At 46.7% G+C, this 22,218-nt stretch overlaps 1 protein-coding gene across 3 annotated transcripts in view; it reads right to left on the reverse strand.

Annotated features, from left to right (window-relative positions):
- LOC137305993 (BRD4-interacting chromatin-remodeling complex-associated protein-like) overlaps positions 1-22,218 on the reverse strand; it is a 75,704-nt gene that overhangs the window by 29,938 nt on the left and 23,548 nt on the right. For 2 of the 3 annotated variants that reach the window (XM_067974992.1, XM_067974991.1), the window contains exons 2-5: positions 12,568-12,709; positions 8,223-8,268; positions 4,692-4,734; positions 3,091-3,156 (exon numbers count right to left, since the gene is read on the reverse strand). In XM_067974992.1, the coding sequence (XP_067831093.1) occupies positions 3,091-3,156; positions 4,692-4,734; positions 8,223-8,268; positions 12,568-12,586 (174 nt within the window). In that variant the 5' untranslated portion in view covers positions 12,587-12,709. The remainder of the gene's footprint in view (positions 1-3,090; positions 3,157-4,691; positions 4,735-8,222; positions 8,269-12,567; positions 12,710-22,218) is intronic. The other variant, XM_067974993.1, reaches the window with a different exon arrangement.

The raw sequence follows: 22,218 nt of genomic DNA on the forward strand, positions 1-22,218 counted from the left end.
GTTGGGGACCCAGCACTGACCCCTGCGGAACACCACTGGCTACTGGTTGCCAGTCCGAGAATGAACCATTTATCCCAACTCTCTGTTTCCTGTTAGATAACCAATCCTCCACCCATGCCAGAATATTACCCCCAATCCAGTGATTCTTTATCTTGAGCAATAATCTTTTATGTGGCACCTTGTCGAATGCCTTCTGGAAGTCTAAATACACTACGTCCACTGTTCCCCTTTATCCACCCTGTACGTTATGTCCTCAAAGAACTCAAGCAAATTTGTCAGACATGACTTCCCCTTCGTAAAGCCATGCTGACTTTGTCCTATTAAATTATGTTTCTCCAAATGTTCCGCTACTGTCTCCTTAATAATAGACTCCAAAATTTTACCCACCACAGATGTTAGGCTAACTGGTCTATAATTTCCAGCCTTCTGCCTACTACCCTTTTTAAATAAGGGTGTTACATTAGCAGTTTTCCAATCTGCCGGGACCTTTGCAGAGTCCAGAGAATTTTGGAAAATTACCAAAGCATCCACAATCCCTACTGCCACTTCCCTCAAGACCCTAGGATGTAAGCCATCAGGTCCAGGGGATTTATCCGCCTTGAGTCCCATTAATTTACCGAGTACCAATTCCTTAGTGATTTTAATCGTATTTAGCTCCTCCCCCCCCGGAGCCCCCTGTTTGTCCAGTGTTGGGATATTCTTAGTGTCCTCTACCGTAAAGACTGAAACAATATATTTGTTCAGCATTTTTGCCATCTCCATGTTTCCCACCATTAATTTCCCGGTCTCATCCTCTAAGGGACCTACGTTTGCCTTAGCCACCCTTTTTCTTATTATATAACTGTAGAAACTCTTGCTATCTGTTTTTATATTTTTTGCTAATTTATTTTCATAATCTATCTTCCCTTTCTTAATCAATCCTTTAGTTACTTTTTGCTGTCTTTTGAAGACTTCCCAATCTTCTATCCTCCCACTAAGTTTGGCTACCTAACAGTAAATAAGAAACTGTTTCCACTGGCAGGAGGGTCGGTAACCAGAGGACACAGATTTAAGATAATTGGCAAAAGAACCAGAAGGGAAATGAGGAGTTTTATTTTTATACAGCAAGTTGTTATGATCTGGAATGTGCTGCCTGAAAGGGCGGTGGAAACAGATTCAATTGTAATTTTCAAAAGGGAATTGGATAAATACTTGAAGGGGAAAAATTTGCAGGGCTATGGAGAAAGAGCGTAGTTGTGAGACTAATTGGATAGCTTCTTCAAAGAGCTGGCAAAAGGCACGACAGGCTGAATACCCTCCTTCTGTGCTGTATGTTTCTATGATTCTAGCCTAAACCCCTTCACCCAATGATTTCGCTTAACTGTTATGTAGACAAACGTGGCCAGCTATTCCATATCAACATCCCACAAACAGCAATGCGATGAGTGACCGGTTGATCTGTTTTTTGGTGGTGTTGGTTGAAGGAGGAACGTTGGACAAGACACTGGGAGAACTCCCTGCTCACCTTCCGACAGTTTGATATCTTGTCCAAAGTTCGGTGCCTCCAACAATGCAGCACTCCCTCATTACTGCGTTGCCAGCTTAGATTGCGAGCTCAAGTCTTGGAGTGGGGCTTGAACCTACCACCTTCTGACTCAAGAGTTAAGAGTGCTACCAACTGAGTCAAGCTGACGCCCACCTAGGGGCCTCTGCAATTATTCGGATAGCTCACAAACCGGCCCTGTTGGTTTATGATGGCGAATCGGTGCAACCAGGTGAACAGATTAACAAGCAAAATATGGATCCCTGTAACGGTATGGGTTACATCGCACTTTCCTCTCCTCTCCCTCCAAACCCTGGAATTGCTGCAATGGATCCAACCACCAAAAATCGAAAAAAAAAAACAATTACAGAAACCAAACCTGTAAGCTCAAATTCCTCCCTCTCAAAAATCAATATTGCCATAAAACCCAGAGACATTGCAGATTTCTGCAATTCTGCAGATATCGTACAGACTGTGTACCAACTCAAGCCACAGAGGAAAAGAAACGAACCGGGAAGGCAGGATGGAGCTACAAGTGGCTTCAGCATTCCCTATACTAGGAACAAAAATCAGCCAGGGTTCTAGTTGGCTGCTGGAAAACGAATGCTGTGCATCGACAGAATGGACTCAGCTGTGATTTTACCCCCCACACCCCCCTACAATGACTTGTCTCCCAACACTCACTGGGCTCCGCACCACAGGAAGGGTATTTTTCCCTTGGAGGGGGTGCAGCGCAGATTCAATAGAATGATACCGGGGCTTAAAGGGTTAAATTAGAAAGGGGACAGGTTGCATAGACTAAGCTTGTGTTCGCTCAAGTGTAGAAGATTAAAGGGTGATCTAACTTGGGTGTTTAAGATGATTAAAAAAGGAGTTGATAGGGTATAGATAGAGAGAAAATATTTCCTCTGGTGGGGGGAGTCCAGAACAAGGGGGCATAACCTTAAAATTAGAGCTTGGCCGCTCAGGAGTGATGTCAGGAAGCACTTCTTCACACAAAGGGGAGTGGAAATCTGGAACTCTCCCCGCCAAAAAGCCATTGAGGCTGGGGAGGGTCAATTGAAAATTTCAAAACAGAGATTGTTTGTTTTTGTTAGGCAAGGGTATTAAAGGGTTATGGAACCAAGGTGGGTAAATTGGATTAAGGTACAGATCAACCATGATTTAATTGAATGGCAGAATAGGCTCGAGGGGCTAAATGTTCCATTGTTGAGGCTCACTCAAGAATGGCCAATTTGGGAGTGGTATTGGAAAGCAGCCAGTAGCCCAGGAGGAGTCAGTGCCTGGGATGGGAGCACGTTTTCTGGAGGTTGGGGGGCGAGGAGGGGGGCCAGACCAGAGGAATTGCAAGCGGTTTGGGCAAGAAGAAATGAAAAAAGTGAACACCAAATACCCCTCGAAATCAAGGCTCAATATAGATGGAAGTTAAGCACCGTTGACAAACTTTGCCTAAAGCCTTCAACTTTCATCTGTATTGAGCCTTGATTCGAGACATTTCATGTTGCAACAATTTAAAAATTCTTTTGAGGCCCAAATGAGGAAGGAGGAGTACGAAAGTAAACACTTACAGATGCATCAGTGAAGAAAGCGCTGGCCGGATCTGCTGTCGTATCAAGGAGATCATCGCCATCAAGCTATTAATTCAATTAAAAACATCTTTTATAAACAGAATGAAGCATCCACTTCAAGCTGTGTGTGTTGCTAACACAAGGATAACAGGGCCGGTTCAAATAAGCCTGTAAACACCCAAACCCAGTCCTTTTGAAATCAGGAATTATAGCTCGACCAAATGTGGAGATATCCTTTACAGAAGGATTGGAGGCCAGAGCTTTTTTCTGCTGATACAAGTCCTGCCCATTGACAGATTATAAGTGGTCCAGGGGGCAGCGTAACGCAGACCTGTGGTCCAGGGGGCAGCGTAACGCAGACCTGTGGTCCAGGGGGCAGCGTAACGCAGACCTGTGGTCCAGGGGGCAGCGTAACGCAGACCTGTGGTCCAGGGGGCAGCGTAACGCAGACCTGTGGTCCAGGGGGCAGCGTAACGCAGACCTGTGGTCCAGGGGGCAGCGTAACGCAGACCTGTGGTCCAGGGGGCAGCGTAACGCAGACCTGTGGTCCAGGGGGCAGCGATGCTCTCAGTAACATTCAAATCCTGCTCTGGGGTTACTTGTGGTCGCAGGAGAGAAGAATCATGAACAAGAGTTACGCTTTATTTAGGAACCAATTCAAATCTTAACAACAACTTGCATTTATATAGCATCTATAACATAGCAAAACGTCCCAAGGCGCTTCACTGGAGCGATTATCAAACAAAATTTGACACTGAGCCACATAAGGAGATGTCAGGGCAGGTGACCAAAAGCTTGGTCACAGAGATAGGTTTTAAGGAGCGTCTTAAAAGGAGGAGAGAGGCGCGGAGTGGTTTAGGGAGGGAATTCCAGAGCTTAGAACCTAGGCAGCTGAAGGCACGGCTGCCGATGACTGACCGATGAAAATCGGGGGTGTGCAGGAGGCCAAAATTGGAGGAGTGCAGAGAAATCGGAGGGTTGTAGGGCTGGAGGAGGTTACAGAGATAGGGAGGGGCGAGGCCATGGAGGGATCTGAACACAAAGATGAGAAATTTTTTTTTTTTTTTTTTAAATCGAGGCGTTGCTGGACCGGGAGCCAATGTAGGTCAGCGAGCACAGGGGTGATGGGTGAATGGGACTTAGTGCCAGTTAGAATACGGGCAGCAGAGTTTGGGATGAGCTCAAGTTTACGGAGGGTGGAAGATGGGAGGCCGGCCAGGAGAGCATTGGAATGGTCGAGTCTAGAGATAACAAAGGCCTGGATGAGGGCTTCAGCAGCAGATGAGCTGAGGCAGGGCGGGAAAAAAAGAGGAAAAATAAAATGTATGAAGTACAGTGCACACAAACTGGGCACAAGCATGCAGGGTGGGTGTCTGTGCACACAGCTGAGTGTCAACAACATTCTCCCTCAGCCCTGAAGCATCAGAGAGCCAGGAGCTGATTCTCGCAACAAAGCAATTTTTTCTCTCAAAAAAAACCCCCCACTGAATCCAGGATACGAAAGTCTGGGACTGTCCCAGCGAGCAGCAAAACCTGACAGCTGGCGACACGACAAACAGAACCACTAATCCAATCTCCACACAACAGCAAATTCAACTTACTTGGTCCGAACCATGCAAGAACTCATTCAGGGCCTGAGGGTCACTGTGAGGGAGAGAACACATTTTAATAATAGCTGCATTTTCGAACCGGATCAGACAACTACAGAATGCTAAATATGATTGGGACGGCTGTAATCAATTGTAAAAGGAACAGATCACTAGTAAAAAAAGGAACAGATCACTAGTAAAAAAAAGGAACAGATCACTAGTAAAAAAAAGGAACAGATCACTAGTAAAAAAAAGGAACAGATCACTAGTAAAAAAAAGGAACAGATCACTAGTAAAAAAAGGAACAGATCACTAGTAAAAAAAGGAACAGATCACTAGTAAAAAAAGGAACAGATCACTAGTGCAAACGAAAGTAAAATACTGCGGATGCTTGAAATCTGAAATAAAACAACAGAAAATCTTGGAAACACTCAGCAAGTCAGGCAGGGGCAGAAAAACAGAGTTAACGTTTCAAGTCGATGACCTTCCATGAGTATGCTTGCTGAAAGGAACTAAAAATCAGGTAACCTGACAGGAGTGGCCGTGAAATGTTAAAAACTGTAAAAACAAAAAAAAATGGCTGCGCAACAAGGTGACTGGAAATTAGGACGCTGCATGGAATTGCGTTTTCTGATAATTCGACAGTAAGTAGTTTTGTAACTAATAAACAAGAGTAAGGGACAGTAAACAACAGCAGACACTGGAAATACATGGCAGGCCCGTCAGCATTCACAAGGATGTGAACGATCTGGGGAAGGCTTATTCTGACTTGCTGAGTATTTTGCTAGGAACTTAACCTTTGCTGTTAAATAAAAAGCCCTTTCTCCCTTAGCAGAGGATTTACAGCCCAGGCATCTTTAAGAAAATAAAACTCCTAGCGCATAAAATCATGGGAACGAAGGGCTGAAGAAAATCGGCATAAAGTCTCAATCTGCACAGATAGACTGGGTGGCCGTAATTTAAACGGATCACTACATGTTAAAGTGAATCCCAGGGCCGAGATGGCACAGTGACCTTTCATCTCCAGACACGGGTATGAATCTAGCCAGCGATGAAAGCCTCCTTTCTCTGCTGCCTGTATGAGTCTGACATCAAATGGGGTTCTGCAGCCACGATCCATTCCCTAACTGCAGCAGCACAAGACAGCCGTTGTCAATCGAACTCAAAGCTCACTGATCGGCCTGTGAGAAACCAGCAATGCCATACTAGTCCGCTGGGGGGCGCTACTCTAAGGTTGGGCTGTTATATACAGATATGCTGGGATATAGATCAGGACAGTGTAGAGGGAGCTTTACTCTGTATCTAACCCGCGCTGTACCTGCCCTGGGAGTGTTTGATGGGACAGTGTAGAGGGAGCTTTACTCTGTATCTAACCCGCGCTGTACCTGCCCTGGGAGTGTTTGATGGGACAGTGTAGAGGGAGCTTTACTCTGTATCTAACCCGTGCTGTACCTGCCCTGGGAGTGTTTGATGGGACAGTGTAGAGGGAGCTTTACTCTGTATCTAACCCGTGCTGTACCTGCCCTGGGAGTGTTTGATGGGACAGTGTAGAGGGAGCTTTACTCTGTATCTAACCCGCGCTGTACCTGCCCTGGGAGTGTTTGATGGGACAGTGTAGAGGGAGCTTTACTCTGTATCTAACCCGCGCTGTACCTGCCCTGGGAGTGTTTGATGGGACAGTGTAGAGGGAGCTTTACTCTGTATCTAACCCGTGCTGTACCTGCCCTGGGAGTGTTTGATGGGACAGTGTAGAGGGAGCTTTACTCTGTATCTAACCCGTGCTGTACCTGCCCTGGGAGTGTTTGATGGAACAGTGTAGAGGGAGCTTTACTCTGTATCTAACCCGCGCTGTACCTGCCCTGGGAGTGTTTGATGGGAGAGTGTAGAGGGAGCTTTACTCTGTATCTAACCCGCGCTGTACCTGCCCTGGGAGTGTTTGGTGGGACAGGGTAGAGGGAGCTTTACTCTGTATCTAACCCGCGCTGTACCTGCCCTGGGAGTGTTTGATGGGACAGTGTAGAGGGAGCTTTACTCTGTATCGAACCCGTGCTGTACCTGTACCGGGAGAGCTGTTGGTGTGACTGGATGCGCAGAGTATTCCACCTCCCAGCACAAACACACATCTTAAATGGACAAATAAAATTACAGAAAGAATTATAAACAGAAAATATTCAGGAGTGTGGTCAAACACACAATACACTGTCAGCGCTTCAATAACATTCATAAACAAGTTAAATTTGTGGTTTACAAAATCTTCCCAATCGAGCACATTACATAAAAGAACAGTGAATCTCAGAGTGATTTACCAGGGCAGTAACCTCAATAAGTGACTTGGATAATGTCAGAAACCTTGGAAGTGGAGCTTGAATTTATAGCAACAGGTGACGCCAAGTCAGGCCCCCTTTTGAATTGTGACGTATGCAATTAGTGAAGTCGAATGTTCAGTCAGGCCCCCCCACCATCGCACGCAGCGCTCAAACATTATGGAGGAGGCTATAAAAATGATGCACCGTTACCGAAGGGTTATTTCATGATTGTTCACTTCACGATGCGATCAATCATCATCTGCCCTTTTTCACAGCGATATCACGCCGACTGCGCTGGTTTTCATGTAATATATGCTTGGCCCATCTCCTTACATCAAAAAAAAGTCAAATAATAAGCTTGTAACTATTGGATGGTCTGATGGTGGAGGGGAGGCGTCTCCATCTCTGAGCTGGGAGGACCCAGGTTCGATCCCGGACTGTGCTGAATTTGGGCAGAGGTAAGGATGTTAATTCTGGATTAGCGACAGCAGAAATTGGCCCAGGTTTCCACTTCCAACTGTTGGAAATGCGCTTGTGGGGACACGGGTGGGAGCAGGACTCGGCTGCGGTGCATTCTGCAGTCGGATAGACTGCCAACACTCACGAGTCAATGCTCTCAAATAATAATTGTAAACAATTTTACAACACCAAGTTATAGTCCAACAATTTTATTTTTAATCCCACAAGCTTTCGGAGGCTTCCCCCTTCCTCAGGTGAACGGTGTGGAAACTTGGACTATAACTTGGTGTTGTAAAATTGTTTACAATTGTCAACCCCAGTCCATCACCGGCATCTCCACATCTCAAATAATAACTTAGGTGAGGTGCGCAGGGGTGGGGGCGGAGTTTGAACTGTATGCTGTTGGGGGGAGGAGTCGACACCTAGCGGGGGTGGGGGGGGTTAGGGCCAGAAAGCTTCACATTTTCACTTCCAGTACCGCCCCAAGTTTTGAGGATCTCTGTCCTCAATTACCTCTCACAGTTCTTTCATCTGATAATTAAAACAAAAAAAAAACGTACACAAATTCTGTCGTACTGGCAGAAAGCAAAGAGGCAAGTGCGCCATGTGTCTGAAAGGCCCCATCATCCTTACACTGTTCTGGCCAGAGACAGAGCAACTGTACATGAATTGGAGGTGACTCCCAACCCCCAAAAAAAAAATTAGGGGGTAGGAAACGAAAGTGAATGGTCGCTAGCAATAGTTTCACTTTAAGTGTTTTTTTTGGTGAGGTACTTACCAAATTACATCTAGCAGACACCGTCCGTCCTCATCATCCATGTCAACTGCAAGGACAAAACAAACTCAATTACACAAATGCAGTATAGATTTTTTTAAAAAAGACTTGCATTTCTATGGCGCCTTTCACGATCTCGGGACGTCCCAAAGCGCTTTACAGCCAATGAAGTACTTTTGAAGCGCATTCACTGTTGTAACGTAGGAAACGCGGCAGCCAATTTGTGCACAGCAAGATCCCACAAACAGCAAAGCGATAATGATAATTTCGAACCTACAGCAGCGTACTTAGGAGTAGGGGGCACAGTCTAAAAATTAGAGCCAGACCTTTCAGGAGCGAGATTAGAAAACATTTCTACACACAGAGGGTGGTAGAAGTTTGGAACTCTCTTCCGCAAACGGCAATTGATACTAGCTCAATTGTTAAATTTAAATCTGAGATAGATAGCTTTTTGGCAACCAAAGGTATTAAGGGATATGGGCCAAAGGCAGGTATATGGAGTTAGATCACAGATCAGCCATGATCTTATCAAATGGCGGAGCAGGCACGAGGGGCTGAATGGCCTACTCCTGTTCCTATGTACTAGAGTTTCTGACAAGCTGTTTGTTCCCCCAGTGGCTCATTTTGTAATTGTAATATCCAATGTAAAACTGAGCCACTGAAACCAAGGCCGATGCCTGAAATTGCTGCTAACACTGGCCTTACTGAACCAGTGAAATGTCCCAACACTAATGCCCTCGACAAATCCATTATCTAAAATCAAACTTTCCTTTTTTTCCCCTTGCACTCTTAAGTACTTGCCTCCAACGAATGAGTTAAGAGTCGGAGATGGTGCAATTACTCCTTTTGCGGACAAGAAATGAAGAGGAGGAGCGTATGGGGTGGCATATTTTGGAACAGGGAGAGGGGGAAGGGGGGAGAAGAGGAGAAAGGTGGGAAAATTGAAAGAAAAAAAGTCAGCTGTAAACTCCTGGTGTGAGGGAGTTTCAGTCGCCCCACCCCTTGGGCTTGGAGGTAGGGGGAAGAGGGCAGGAATGGAAAACTTGTGAACAATCACGCTTCAAATGAAAACCGAACTGTCCCAACGAAGAGATAAAAAGTAATGCATTTACCAATATATCCCACATGGTGCTCTTGTAACCCCACAAGTGTCAAAACCACAAGAGCAAGGCTCCAAGCGGTTTACCACTTTGTCTTCGACTCTCAGACGCATCTAACAGATCTCACCCAGCCCATTCCCAGCCCACTGCCTGACTTGTGATTTAACCTCACCTTGTGTTACCCGGGCGATAACGCAGCTCGCACCCTGGACCTAACCTAGGAACTCCCTGGCCTGAATCGGCTCAACTACTCACTGAACAAACTGGCCGAGCCATTGCGGAAAGCCATCAGATCTTTGGCGATTGGGAACGAGCGAGTCCAAGGTATCAGCATCATTAACCTGCTGCACGGGTTGAGGTACGCTGCACTGAGCTCCCCAGATAACCATTCTCACCACTACCCAGCCAACTCTCAGATTGCAATCAGTGCAGTCTTGCACTGAAATGCTGAACATAAACCAGACACGCGGGACTTTCAAACCGAATCAACATGAATCGTGACTTTACTACAACACAGTAACGCAGCAAGGCACGTTTAACCCGAACAAGATTTAATTGTCCCATTCTTTTTTTTAAAAAAGAGACATCTTTAGACATTACTCTGGTTTGAGTGCAGCTATAAAGCAGCACGGTGTAAACACTGCAAACTTCATTAAGGATGCATAAAGTCACGTCAACTCTGATATTTAAATAGTCTTATCAAATTGGTGGCAATTTGTTATTGTCGATAAGTCAGGCCCACTTTTATGACACGCTCATGCCAGGATTTCAGTGTAAAGGCTGGGGTGCAGGAATTCTCTGTGTCCACCTGAGCTGTGAAACACACCCGGCAGTACAGTTATAGGTCTGACTGTCCTTCCAAACCTGGGCTGTGTCTGGAGAGAGCACACTGAGCTGTGTAATTCTCTGGGGGGTGGGGGGTGGAGGGACAGTACCAGGTCTCCTTCAGTGGTGGTGTCAGTGAGATCAAATTAATGGGGTGAATTATCACAACGTTATAAAAGTGCATTTCCTTTGAAGTTCAACTTTCCCCCGTGATATTGGTGTCAGTATTAAATGTGACATTAGGAAACCCGATAGAAAGCACGAGGAACATGAAGGGGGAGCAGGTGATATTGTAAACAGAATTCTGGGTTGTCTTTGTATTAATGTTGTAGATATATGCAGGTGTAAGTGCAGTGTGCTGCCTCCAGATACAGCATCACATGCCTGCAAGGCTCCTATGCTTTTATTCATCTGATCTTGGGACGTGGGACTTTATTGCCCTCCTCTAGTTACCCTGGGAAGGTGGTGGTGGGTTTTCTTCTTGAATATCGATTGTTTTGCAATTATGGGGCTTGCTATAGGCCACTTCAGGGGGCACCAAGAGTCAACCATGCAGTATCATAGTAGGTACAGCACAGGAGGTGGCCATTCGGCCCATCGTGTCTGTGCCGACTCTTTGAAAGAGCTATCCAATTAGTCCCACTCCCCCCTGCTCTTTCCCCATAGCCCGGTAAATGTTTTTCCCTTCAAATATTTTAATGCAGGCTAAAATCACGTACAGTTAGTTATACGTCATTTTCCAGATTTACTGAATTCAATTTCACAATTTGCCTTGGTGGGATTTGAACTCACAAACTCTGGATTGCTAATCCTGTACCACAATCGCTTAACCAACATTCTGAAAGGAGTTGGAGCAGTTTCACTCCAGAGCCTTGTGGGCACAGAAACTGGCTCAAAACTCAACACCAGTTCTAACGAAAGGTCATCGACCTGAAACATTAACTCTGTTTCTTTCTCTACAGACACTGCCCGACTTGCCGAGTATTTCCAGCATTTTCTGTTTTTTATACCAGTTGGCGATCTCGTTCAGACGCCACAGGGCGGTTGGTGCGGGGGGAATTGTGAAACGTCACAATACGGAGAGGTTGGGACTTGAGACGCATCACAGGAGCAGGAGCAGAGGCAGCTTTACTCGGTTGCTGCATCATGTGCTGGAGCTGGGAGTGTTTAATACCGACACTGGGTGCCTGAAATGGAAAGTGTTCCATTCCAGCACCAGTATGATGAGCAGAAAAGAACATTTACATAAAGGGATGTACCATATGTAAGAGAGAAGTTTGACAAGTACAATGTTTGCACAATTATGGCATAGAGAAAGGGGCAAAGAGAGACTGGATATCTAACTGTAGACAGAGAAACTATTTCCTCTAGTGGGGGGGAGCCCAGAGCAAGGGGGCATAATCTTAAAATTAGAGCTAGGCCGTTCAGGGTGATTCCAGGAAGCACTTTTTCACACAAAGGGGAGTGGAAATCTGGAACTCTCTCCCCCAAAAAGCTGCTGAGGCTGGGGGTCAATTGATAATTTCAAAACTGAGATTGATAGATTTTTGTTGGGTAAGGGATATGGAACAAAGATGGGCAAAGAGAGTTAAGGTACAGATCGGCCACAATCTAAGTGAATGGTGGAACAGGCTCGAGGGACTGAATGGCCTGTGCTTATGTTCCCATGTAAAGGTTGAGTGGATTTTTTTTTACATGTTTTCACTGGTTGGTGTGCATTGTGAATGGCTGTTGCTGGGATGAGGGTTCGAACTGGAGACTCAAGATGGAGAAATAATCCCCGATTCAGTCTCGTCTTTGCTTTTCTCGGACTGAGTCACCATCTGTAGGGCACGGAGCGTGCGAGGCCAACTGTTCAGCGATACTGACACACCTTGGGGACTTTAAGAAGTTTAATTTTTGTCCTGTCCAGTGGTGTTATAAAAAGGACAGACCTGCTGTATTTGCTGCATCAGTTAGTGCACATTTCCATTCACTGATCAGTGAGCTTAAGCAACATTCTCCCTCAGTAGGCAATCGCAATCTCAGATTGATCCAAAATTAGAAGAAGAAAGAGAGAGTGCTAGAAGCAGCGTGATTTTGTGGCTAAAAAGTGCAGTGTTCAGTAGGTTCGACAGTGCCTTAAAGGACGCAGCCAGATGATTGGGCTGGGTAGTGATGCCCTCCCATAGTCGAACAGCCCCCTCCCCGCCCTCAGCACTGACCGGCTGGGTTCACGCACAGGAGAATGGCCACTCGCTGGAGAAACCAGTCACCCAAAGACTGTTCCCCTGGCTCAGGAGGGGAGGAAATCGGAAAGATGGGGAACGAACAAATTGAAAACTGCACTTTAGCTTCCAGTCACCTGCTCCAGGATTGGTCCCACTGGAGGCTGCATCACTAAAGCAGCATTGCATTACTCCCGAGCATCCTGGTCTCTTTACCTGCACGAGCAGACATCATAGAAATCCTGGAACCGTGCCTCGTGCTTTAATCGTCTCTTGGTCCCCTATTCCAGCACAGAATCTGCCAGAGACTGCTCAACACCCACATTACGTCACGCACCAATTGGGAGCAATGCTTTGCCTGCACAAAAAAACATTATTAAAACTCTTTTGTAGATGAAGGAAAAAAAGTACCCCTCCCAAAACAAACCTGATGAATAGCGAGCACCAAGCTTAAACCCCACACAACACAATAAATGCAGTAAAGATCTTACATCTGGATCAGTGCCCTGAAACGCAATGCAGTTTTAATGTTTTTTTTAAAAACAAAGCACAATCTTTTCGATCGTGACCAGGAACCTGTTACGCGACATATTATATGGTTCAGTCTTCATTTGGAGGGACCACACACACACGCACACGTGGGACGGTGCAGTGATCATTATAATTAGTGGAACTGATTCGGCAGGGTGAGACGGTTTACAAAGTTTCTACACTTGACACCTGTGCACAATTTTGTAAAGACAGTGAAAACGTTGGTTTCTCAGGGCTAACTAAACATTTGCTGGGGCCACTCGCACCTTGCCTCTCTCTCCCTGGCCTCGAGAAGGATTGATGCACTTCATCTAAACAGCGTTACAGAGCTGGTTGGTGCTGAGCGTGTGCACGAGACGCGGAGAGACAGAGAGCGCGCAAGAGAGAGAGACAGAGACAGAGAGAACCAGAGAAGCCTCTGGTGAAAAGGTCCCTTGACTTTCCTTCTAATTTTCTCTTTTTTTAAACTTGTGCCCCAAGGGATTTGAAACCTACACCACATGGAACTATTTGCCCAAACCAGTTTTGTCATTTCCATTTCATCACCTCAAAGTCTCTCCTCTTTTCCAAAAAAAAAAGTCAAAATATTTTACTGCAAAAACGACCAAAATATCAGGAGCAGAATATACAGAGTAAAATGTTTTTTAAAAAAGTATGTCCTTGACAGAAAGTGTCCGATACTTGTGAAGTTTACAAATCACGTCCATTATCACCGATCGGCAGCAGGGTGAAATTACACAAGAGCATCTTAACCTTCCCTTGTGGGGACTTTGCCCTCAAAGCTTGAGGGACGTTAGTGCTGGGGAATGGAACATGTCCCATTTTCCAGAATGGGACAGATGCTCCCTCTACTGTGCCTCAACAAAGTAGCATCAGCACACATCAGTGCATCAGTGTGCAATTTCAGTTTCGTACATCCAGGATGGCCTCCCCAGGTGAACTATTTAGTGCCAAATTAGGGGACGATTTTGTGCTGTGCGTTTATGCTCCTCCAGGAAATGGGTTGGGATTCTTCAAACTAATTTCACCCCACCAGTCTGGGCGGGATTTCATCCAGCTTGCCTCGGTTCAAGTCCCACTCCAGAGACTTGAGCACATAATCCAGGCCAACAGTCCCAGTGCAGTACTGAGGGAGTGCTGCGCTGTCAGAGGTACCGTCTTTCGACTGAGACGTTAAAATCGAGGCCTCGTCTGCCCTCTCAGGTGGACGTAAAAGATCCCAAGGCACTATTTCGAAGATGAGCTGGGGAGTTCTCCCCGGTGTCCTGGCCAGTATTTATCCTTCAAGCAAAAATCGCTAAAACAGATTACCTGGTCATTACCACATTGCTGTTTGTGGGATCTTGCTATGCGCAAGTTGGCTGCCACATTTCTTACATTACAACAGTGACTACACCTCAAAAAGTGCTTCAATAGCTCTAAAACGCTTTGGGACGTCCTGAGATCGTGAAATGCACTATATAAATGCAAGCTCGTTCTTTCTTTCTAATTAAGAGGTTTAGGGAGGGAATTCCAGAGCTTAGGGCCTAGGCAGTTTAAAGGTGGAGCAATTAATATCGGGGATGCGCAAGACACCAGAATTGGAGGAGTGCAGAGGTTACAGAGATAGGGGGAGGGTGAGGCCACGGAGGGATTTGAAAACAAGGATGAGAATTTTAAAATAGTGATGTTGCTGGACCGGGAGCCAACGTAGGTCAGCGAGCACAGGGGGTGATGGACGAATGGGGACTTGGTGCAAGTTAGGACATGGGCAGAGTTTTCAAAGTAATTCATTCTATCTGAAACACAGACGTTTGAGAGGTGCGATGAGGCGCTCGGTCTTTCTTTCACGAGGAGTTGAATAGGCACTGGATTTCACGAGGACCGTCGCAGCCAAAAGACAGAGGAGACTTTCATACTGTGTGCTGGATTCAGCCCCAGGATCCAGATGTAGAAGGTCAAAGTTGAGGTGGGTTTTTTTTTTAAAAACATTTGGAGCTTTTTTTAGTTTGGACAGTGGGAGTGGGGTAACCATGCGTTTACGCTGCTAAAACCACCTAACAGCAGAACCGCAGACCTACGAAAATGTAGCTGTACGATTCATCTGTTGGGATAAAGAACCCTTATCAGCAATGAAAACAGGGAGTAGCCAGCACGCAGGCGTCACTCTCCCCCAATCTGAACTGAAGTTTCTGCTTAGCTCAGTTGGTGAACATTTCCCCCAGAGTCTGACGGTCGTGTGTTCAAGCCCCCACTCCAGGACTTGAGCGCACAATCTAGGGACTCAGGGAGTGCTGCACTGTTGGAGATGCCGTCTTTTGATTTGCGACCTTCAACCCAGGCCGTGTCTAGCCTGTTCAGCTGGATGTAAAAGATCCGAGTGTCCTGGCAAAAACCATCCCCCCCAACCACCACCAAAAAAAGATTATTTGGTCATTTAGCTCAATTATGTTTGTTGGGATCTTGCTGTGCGTAAATTAGCCGCTGCATTTGCCTACTGAACAGCATTTCAATAAGTAGTTATTAGCTGAGAAGCTCTTTGGGATGTCCCGAGAATGTGAAAGATGCTAGCTGCGGGCACCTTTAAAAGGCTTAAACAAGCTCCTTGGTTGTTGTCACCAGATCTATTGGTACCAACATACTGTGAGAAAATAAACTTAACTCACTATGTTTCTTGTGCGATAATCTCAAGTCTCTAGCAGTGGGCAGTGACAGCGCCAGCCTTAGCTCAGCTGTATCGCTCCTGTCTCTGAAATCGGAAGGTTGTGGGTTCAAGCCCCTCTTCAGTGCAGTATCGAGGGAGTGCTACATTGTCAGAGGTGCCATTCTTTAGATGAGATGTTAAACCGAGGCCCCGTCTACCTATTTCGGGTGGAAGTTAAAGATCGCCTGACAAGATTCGAACAAGAACAGGAATCCTCCCGGTTACCTGGGCAAAATTCCTCCCTCAACCAATACCAAAAAAAACAAACAGATTAAGTGGTCATCCATCTCGTTTGTGGGATCTTACAGTGCACATAACGGCTACCGCACTTATCTACGTGACAACAGTCTGCACTTCAAAGTAATTTATTGCCTCTGAAGTACCTTGAGATTTTTTTTTAAAAAGAGATGTGATAAGGAATTATAAAAATGCAAGTCTTTTGATAGTAATATAAATGGGCATCACTGCTCTGAAGCTATGACTCCTACCAAAATGAGGGGTCTGAAGTGTGAGTAATTACTGCCAGCTGCATTTCAACACGAGTGTCACCAAACAGCTCCAAGCACCCGAGACATCAGCACCTCCCACACAACCAATCTGTCACGGTACAGCGAGGGCTTCTGAAATGCACGCCACGTCTAACGATGGTAATGGAGTGTAGGAGGTAGGGTAACACAGAGCTGGAGTCTGACTCCAGATTGCTACCCTGTGCTCCCCCCTGGAACGTGAGCGCGTGGACGGCTGAGGACAAAATCGGGTTTAGCTGTGACGCCTATCGAAACTCGCACGTGGAGAATGAGCTGGTGGATGGCGGCTGCCGGGGAGCCCGCGCCCCGGCGAGAGGCGGCGGCGGCCGCCGGGGAGCCCGCGCCCCGGCGAGAGGCGGCGGCCGCCGCCGGGGAGCCCGCGCCCCGGCGAGAGGCGGCGGCCGCCGCCGGGGAGCCCGCGCCCCGGCGAGAGGCGGCGGCCGCCGCCGGGGAGCCCGCGCCCCGGCGAGAGGCGGCGGCCGCCGCCGGGGAGCCCGCGCCCCGGCGAGAGGCGGCGGCGGCCGCCGCCGGGGAGCCCGCGCCCCGGCGAGAGGCGGCACCTCCCCACAAATTGCAGGGACAACCATTAGGGCTTTACACATCGCCAAGAACTAAGTCCAGCAAGCATCTCTTGAAACAGTGACAGCTGTACAATTAGATTTGACAACAATGAAAATTGGCTGTAGCTCCAACAAGCTGCTGGCCTGGACGTGCAACACAAACACTCGCTACTTCAAATACTAGACAGGGTCTAATAACGTACAAGGGGCCGGGAGGGGTGGGTACCACATTATGAGTACCAAGAACTACAAAAGCCACAGTTTGCTAACACCGTGCAGCTAATTATCCAAAGCAGGGGTCCACAGACCACAATGTTATTAGATCTCGGTCCATCTGGGGCCAGGAATATTGCGCACAGGGTCTGGGGAATTCATATTATTTCAGTATTTATGCGATTTCTGTTACTGTATACTAACAAAGCCAGACTCCTGAAAAAGTGATAGTTCAGCTTCCCTCTGGGTAGCGAAGAGTGTCTTTCAGGAGTTGAGACGGGGCCTCCTGGGGAGGGTTTCGACATTCGAGGGAGTGGTCACTGCAGAAACTCTCAATACTTGCAGGGGGTCCCTGGGGAGGGGCGCAATATTTGCGGAGTGGGTCCTTAGGGAGCGTCTCGAAATTTGCAGGGCTGCCCCCCTCCCTTCATATAGAAACGTTTAAAACCCTCAGGAGTTAAGTGGGAAAAAAAAAACAACTTTCGAAAAATTGGTTTTGGGTATTAACGGGATAGAACGTAACATAAACCATGGGAGATGGAAAAAGGCCCGACTCCCTGTCTGGACCTCCACTCCCTCGGGAAGGGATGGAGAGCTTGTTGCCCCACACATTCCTCCTCTATTTGCACAAAATGCCGAGCTGGGAGGCTGCAGGAAAATAGCTCATGGGCTCAACTTCAGAATTTCTGGCGCTTTTAATGATTCACTAAAATACCTCCAGGCTGCCCAAGTGTGAACCATCAAAGAGAATTAAACACAGCTGCACATCCAATTCCACATGTAGCTGCTGTACAGACTGACCTGCATAAATCTGCATACAGCAAGAATGTATAATATACACACACAAATATTAAAAACATTCAATTCTTTCCAAGAATCTTTGTGCCGGCTGACTGCACGGATCAAAAAAAAAACTCAAGAGCACAAGGAGAACCGAGCCCCTCCCCGAGGGGTTTTATCCCACAGGCACGCAGCCAATTGCACAGCCGATCTCCACAATACCACCAGCCGAGACTGGAGGGAACTGACGCCACACACTTCACCAGATTACAGCCTCCTGTTGCAGCACAGAGCGCACAGGGAGCGGGGCAGAGCAATGAGATGAATGACCAGGTAATCTGTTTTTTGTTTTAAAAAAGTGATGTTGGCTGAGGGATAAATACAGGCCCCAGAACACCAGGGAGAACTCCCCTGCTCTTCTTCGAAATAGTGGCTGTGGGATCTTTTACGTCCACCTGAGGGGGGCCTCGGTTTAACGTCTCATCCGAAAGATGGCACCTCAGACAGTGCGGCACTCCCTCGGTACTGCACTGGGAGTGCCAGCTTGGATTATGTGCTCAAGTCTCTGGAGTGGGAATTGAACCCACGACCTTCTGACTCAGAGGAGGGAGTGCTACCAACTAAGCCACGGCTGATACCTTCAAAATACTTGTTAAGCATCTCTCAGAGAGGCCAGGAATTTGGGGTGGTGTGGGAAAGGAGTTGGGAGAGATCAGCGAAACTCCCGCACAGGGGAGCCGTAATCAGAAATGCAGAGTCAAGTCTACAATAAAACGATGAGAGATCTGAACTATTGTGGGTTCAGAAGATCGGAGGTAAAATCAGTCACTGCTGAGGGAAGGACACTCCAGTGTCAGGCAGTTCTGGGACTCATTTCTGTAGCCACAGGCTTTTAGAAACCATGTGCATTAAAACCACAAGATCTGCACATTCCAGTATGAAAAGAAACCAGTCTTACAACCAAACAAGTTCTGCTAAATCTGTGCCTGTACTCCATCAGTCAGAAGCTCGATTCAGACAGTTTTTAAATGTAAAAACAACTTGTTCAGGTGAGGGAGGAGAATGTTATCTTAAAACTCAAGACTTTTGGTATTTGGTTCACTGCATCCCGCTCCAGAGGCTTGAGCACATAATCCAGGCTGACGCTCCCAGTGCAGTACCGAGGGAGTGCTGCGCTGTCAGAGGTGCCGTCTTTCATTTGAGACGTTAAACCGAGGCCCCATCTGACCTCTCAGGTGGACGTAAAAGATCCCATGGCACTATTTCGAAGAGAATGGGCGTTCTCCCTGGTGCCCTGGACCAATATTTATCCCTCAACCAACGTCACTAAAACAGATTGTCTAGTCACTATCATATTGCTGTGTGCAAACTGGCTGCCGTGTTCCCTACATTACAACAGTGATTACACTTCAAAAGTACTTCACTGGCTGTAAAGCGCTTTGGGACGTCCCGAGGATGTGAAAGGCGCTGTCTAAATGCGGGTTCTTTCTTTCTTAAGAAATTTCTGGAAAACCAACCCAAAAGCCGTACAATGTGGTCCAAAGCACAGCGATGGCAATGCTGGTCAGAGGGAGTGGAGGTCCCCGACAGTCATGATCAGAAGCCCGCACGTGGAGCTGAGCAACAAGTTTATAGAAAAGCAGATTATTTAAACCGTACAAACTTTAACTGAATCGATATTATTTCTACTATGCTCAATATTTTGGCAGATCGATTTAAATATAAATAAAACTTGCATTTATGTAGCACCTTTCACATCCTCAGGACATCCCAAAGCACTTCACAGACAATTAATTACTTTTCAAATGTAGTCACTGTTGATTTCTAGGCAAACACGGCAGCCAATTGTACCATCCGAAAGAGATGAATGACCAGTTAATCTGTTTTTAGTGGAGGGAGGAACGTTGGCCAGGACACCGGGAGAACTTCCCTCCTTGCTCCTGATTGGCGCTGCGGAATCTTTGACTTCAGCCGAACAGGTAGACGGGAGCCTCGGCTTAATGTCACGTTCGAAGGACGGCACGGCCAAATCTCCGGTTTCTCCAGCGACGTTTTCTTGTACCGGAGACAAAAGCCAGCTCCTACAGGCAAGGCCATGTCTCCTATAAACTGAAGCGAGATCTTGTACACGAGGTTATGTGGGACAGTGTGTCCCAGTGCGAATAGCCCTGGTTAATACTCCTGGATTTGCACTATGTGTCCACGCCACTTCACAAGATGACCACCATCAGACACATGCACAACAAACTATAAATTATCAAACCAGGTTAATCATAGTTACTTACAGCAGCAGTTACTGCTAGTTGTTGAAGTTAACTCAACTAACACACCAGTTAGCAAAAAGGGTGAACTGGCAAACCTGCACTGGTAACCTTCCCTGCACAACTTCAAAACTGACGATGCACAACTTTAAAACTGACGATAAACACCTTTCTGAAGAGATAGTCGTGCAACAGGAAATGGGTAAATATCTTGCCCGCAGAGCTGCAATTTTGCTCACATATCTGTTGCGGCCAAGTCCAAACAATGAACCAATATCTCAAGAGTTTGATCCTTGAAAACTCAAAACCCTGTGAAATAATCTGTCCTTGGAGATGTCAAACAGTCAGACGGAGGCTCTTTACCAGAACAGCAACTTCCACAACACATACCCGAGGATGTGCCCATAGCTGTCCGTTGTGTTTGACAAGTACTGTCAATGCTGGGTTGGTTTAAAACCAACAGACCACACTTAAGTACTAAAATCAAACAGGGTTGAATTGGTTGCATTCTTTCAAATGTATTTCAGGAAGGGCACCAAAAAAAATAGGAGGCAATTTCCCTGGGGAGCGAAAAACACGTACAGTTTTTGAAACCAGTGTCAACACCAAGCAATCCCAAGATGGGCAAGAATAAATGACCACCTACCACATGCCCTTACCTCAATATCAGTGTGGAGCATAAGTGTGTAGCACGTGGAGACTTAATCGTTGCAAAGTTAATATGGGAGGGGAAAAGCTTCCAGGATTTTGTTGCCAAACGATGAAAGAAAACAACAGCAACATTTTCTTGCTAACTTTCTCCTCCTCTTCTAATGTCCCCGATTCCCGCTGGGGTAGAGTGTGGCCCCTCAGGTGTAGGGAGCCCTCTGGTACCTCACCTCTGTCTCAGCTGTGGGTCAGAGGGCAGCACTCTTGCCTCAGAGGCAGAAGGTCGTGGGGCTCAAGTCCCACTCCAGAAACTTGAGCACAAAATCCAGTGCAGTACTGAGGGAGCGCTGCACTGTCGGAGGTGCCGTCTTTCGGGTGAGACTTTAAACCGAGACCCCCTTCTGCCCTCTCAGGTGGAAGTTGAACTATCCCACGACCACTATTTCAAAGTGGGGAGCTCTCTCTGTTTCCCAACCAACATGGCTAAAACAGATCTGGTCATTTATCTCATTGCTGTTTGTGGGACCTTACTGTGCACAAATTGGCTGCCGCGTTTCCTACATTACAACAGTGACTACACTTCAAAAAGTAATTTAGTGACTGCAAAAGCACTTTGGGACGTCCAGAGATCATGAAAAGGTGCTATATAAATGCAAGTTCGTTCGTTCGTTCCTTATAAAAAGCCTGACCAAAAATCATGATAACAGGAAGTATCCACATGCACAAAGTTTTATTTTATATATATATATATATATATATATATATATATATATATATAGATAGATAGATAGATAGATAGATATAGATATAGATATAGATTGCTTCATTGACAAAACACATTTGCCACAGTGAAAGACCAGATATGTCAAAACAGGAAGTAAGAGAAGCAATGTACAACCATGCTAGTGCCACAGTGCACCACAGGCAAGCAACACAAAGTGCGGAACGAGAGAATAAAGAATAATAATGAGATTGTACTGGGTCACCAAACAGCAAAGCACCGAGGGATTCAGATGAAGCCCAAACAGTTCAGCATCATAATCCCCAACCCAAAACCGATTACTTCCTTGAAGCACGATCCAGACCACTTTATTCTATGGACTATATCGACAGGTGGAAGTTTTTGAGGGTGTCACGGTCGGCATCACGTCTTAAACAGAGAATGTTAAAGCTTGGAATGAGCTGGGCCCTTTCCCCGCATGAGCAACTCACTCAAGGATTCCTCTCCCTCCCCCCAAGAACTTGGTACTTTCTTCCCAGCTTTCATGCGAATCGAACAAATCTAAGGGATTTCCTCCCCTCTCACCAACAACTTGCATTTATATAGCACCTTTAACATAGCAAAACGTCCCAGGGCGCCTCACAGGAGCGATCATCGAACAAAACAAATTTGACCCCCCAGCCGAAGGAGGAACTACTAGGACAAATGACCAAAAGCTTGGTCAAAGAGGTAGGTTTTAAGCACCGTCTTAAAGGAGTAGAGAGGGGAAGAGGTTTAGGGAGGGAATTCCAGAGCTCAGGGCCTAGGCAGCTGAAGGCACGGCCGCCAACGGTGCAGCGATTGAAATCGGGGACGCGCGAGAGGCCAGAACTGGGGGAGCGCAGAGATCTCGGAGGGTTGTAGGGCTGGAGGAGGTTACAGAGATAGGGAGGGGGGGGGGGGG

This window comes from Heptranchias perlo, chromosome 41 (genome assembly GCF_035084215.1).
Source record: "Heptranchias perlo isolate sHepPer1 chromosome 41, sHepPer1.hap1, whole genome shotgun sequence".
Lineage (NCBI taxonomy): Eukaryota > Metazoa > Chordata > Chondrichthyes > Hexanchiformes > Hexanchidae > Heptranchias > Heptranchias perlo.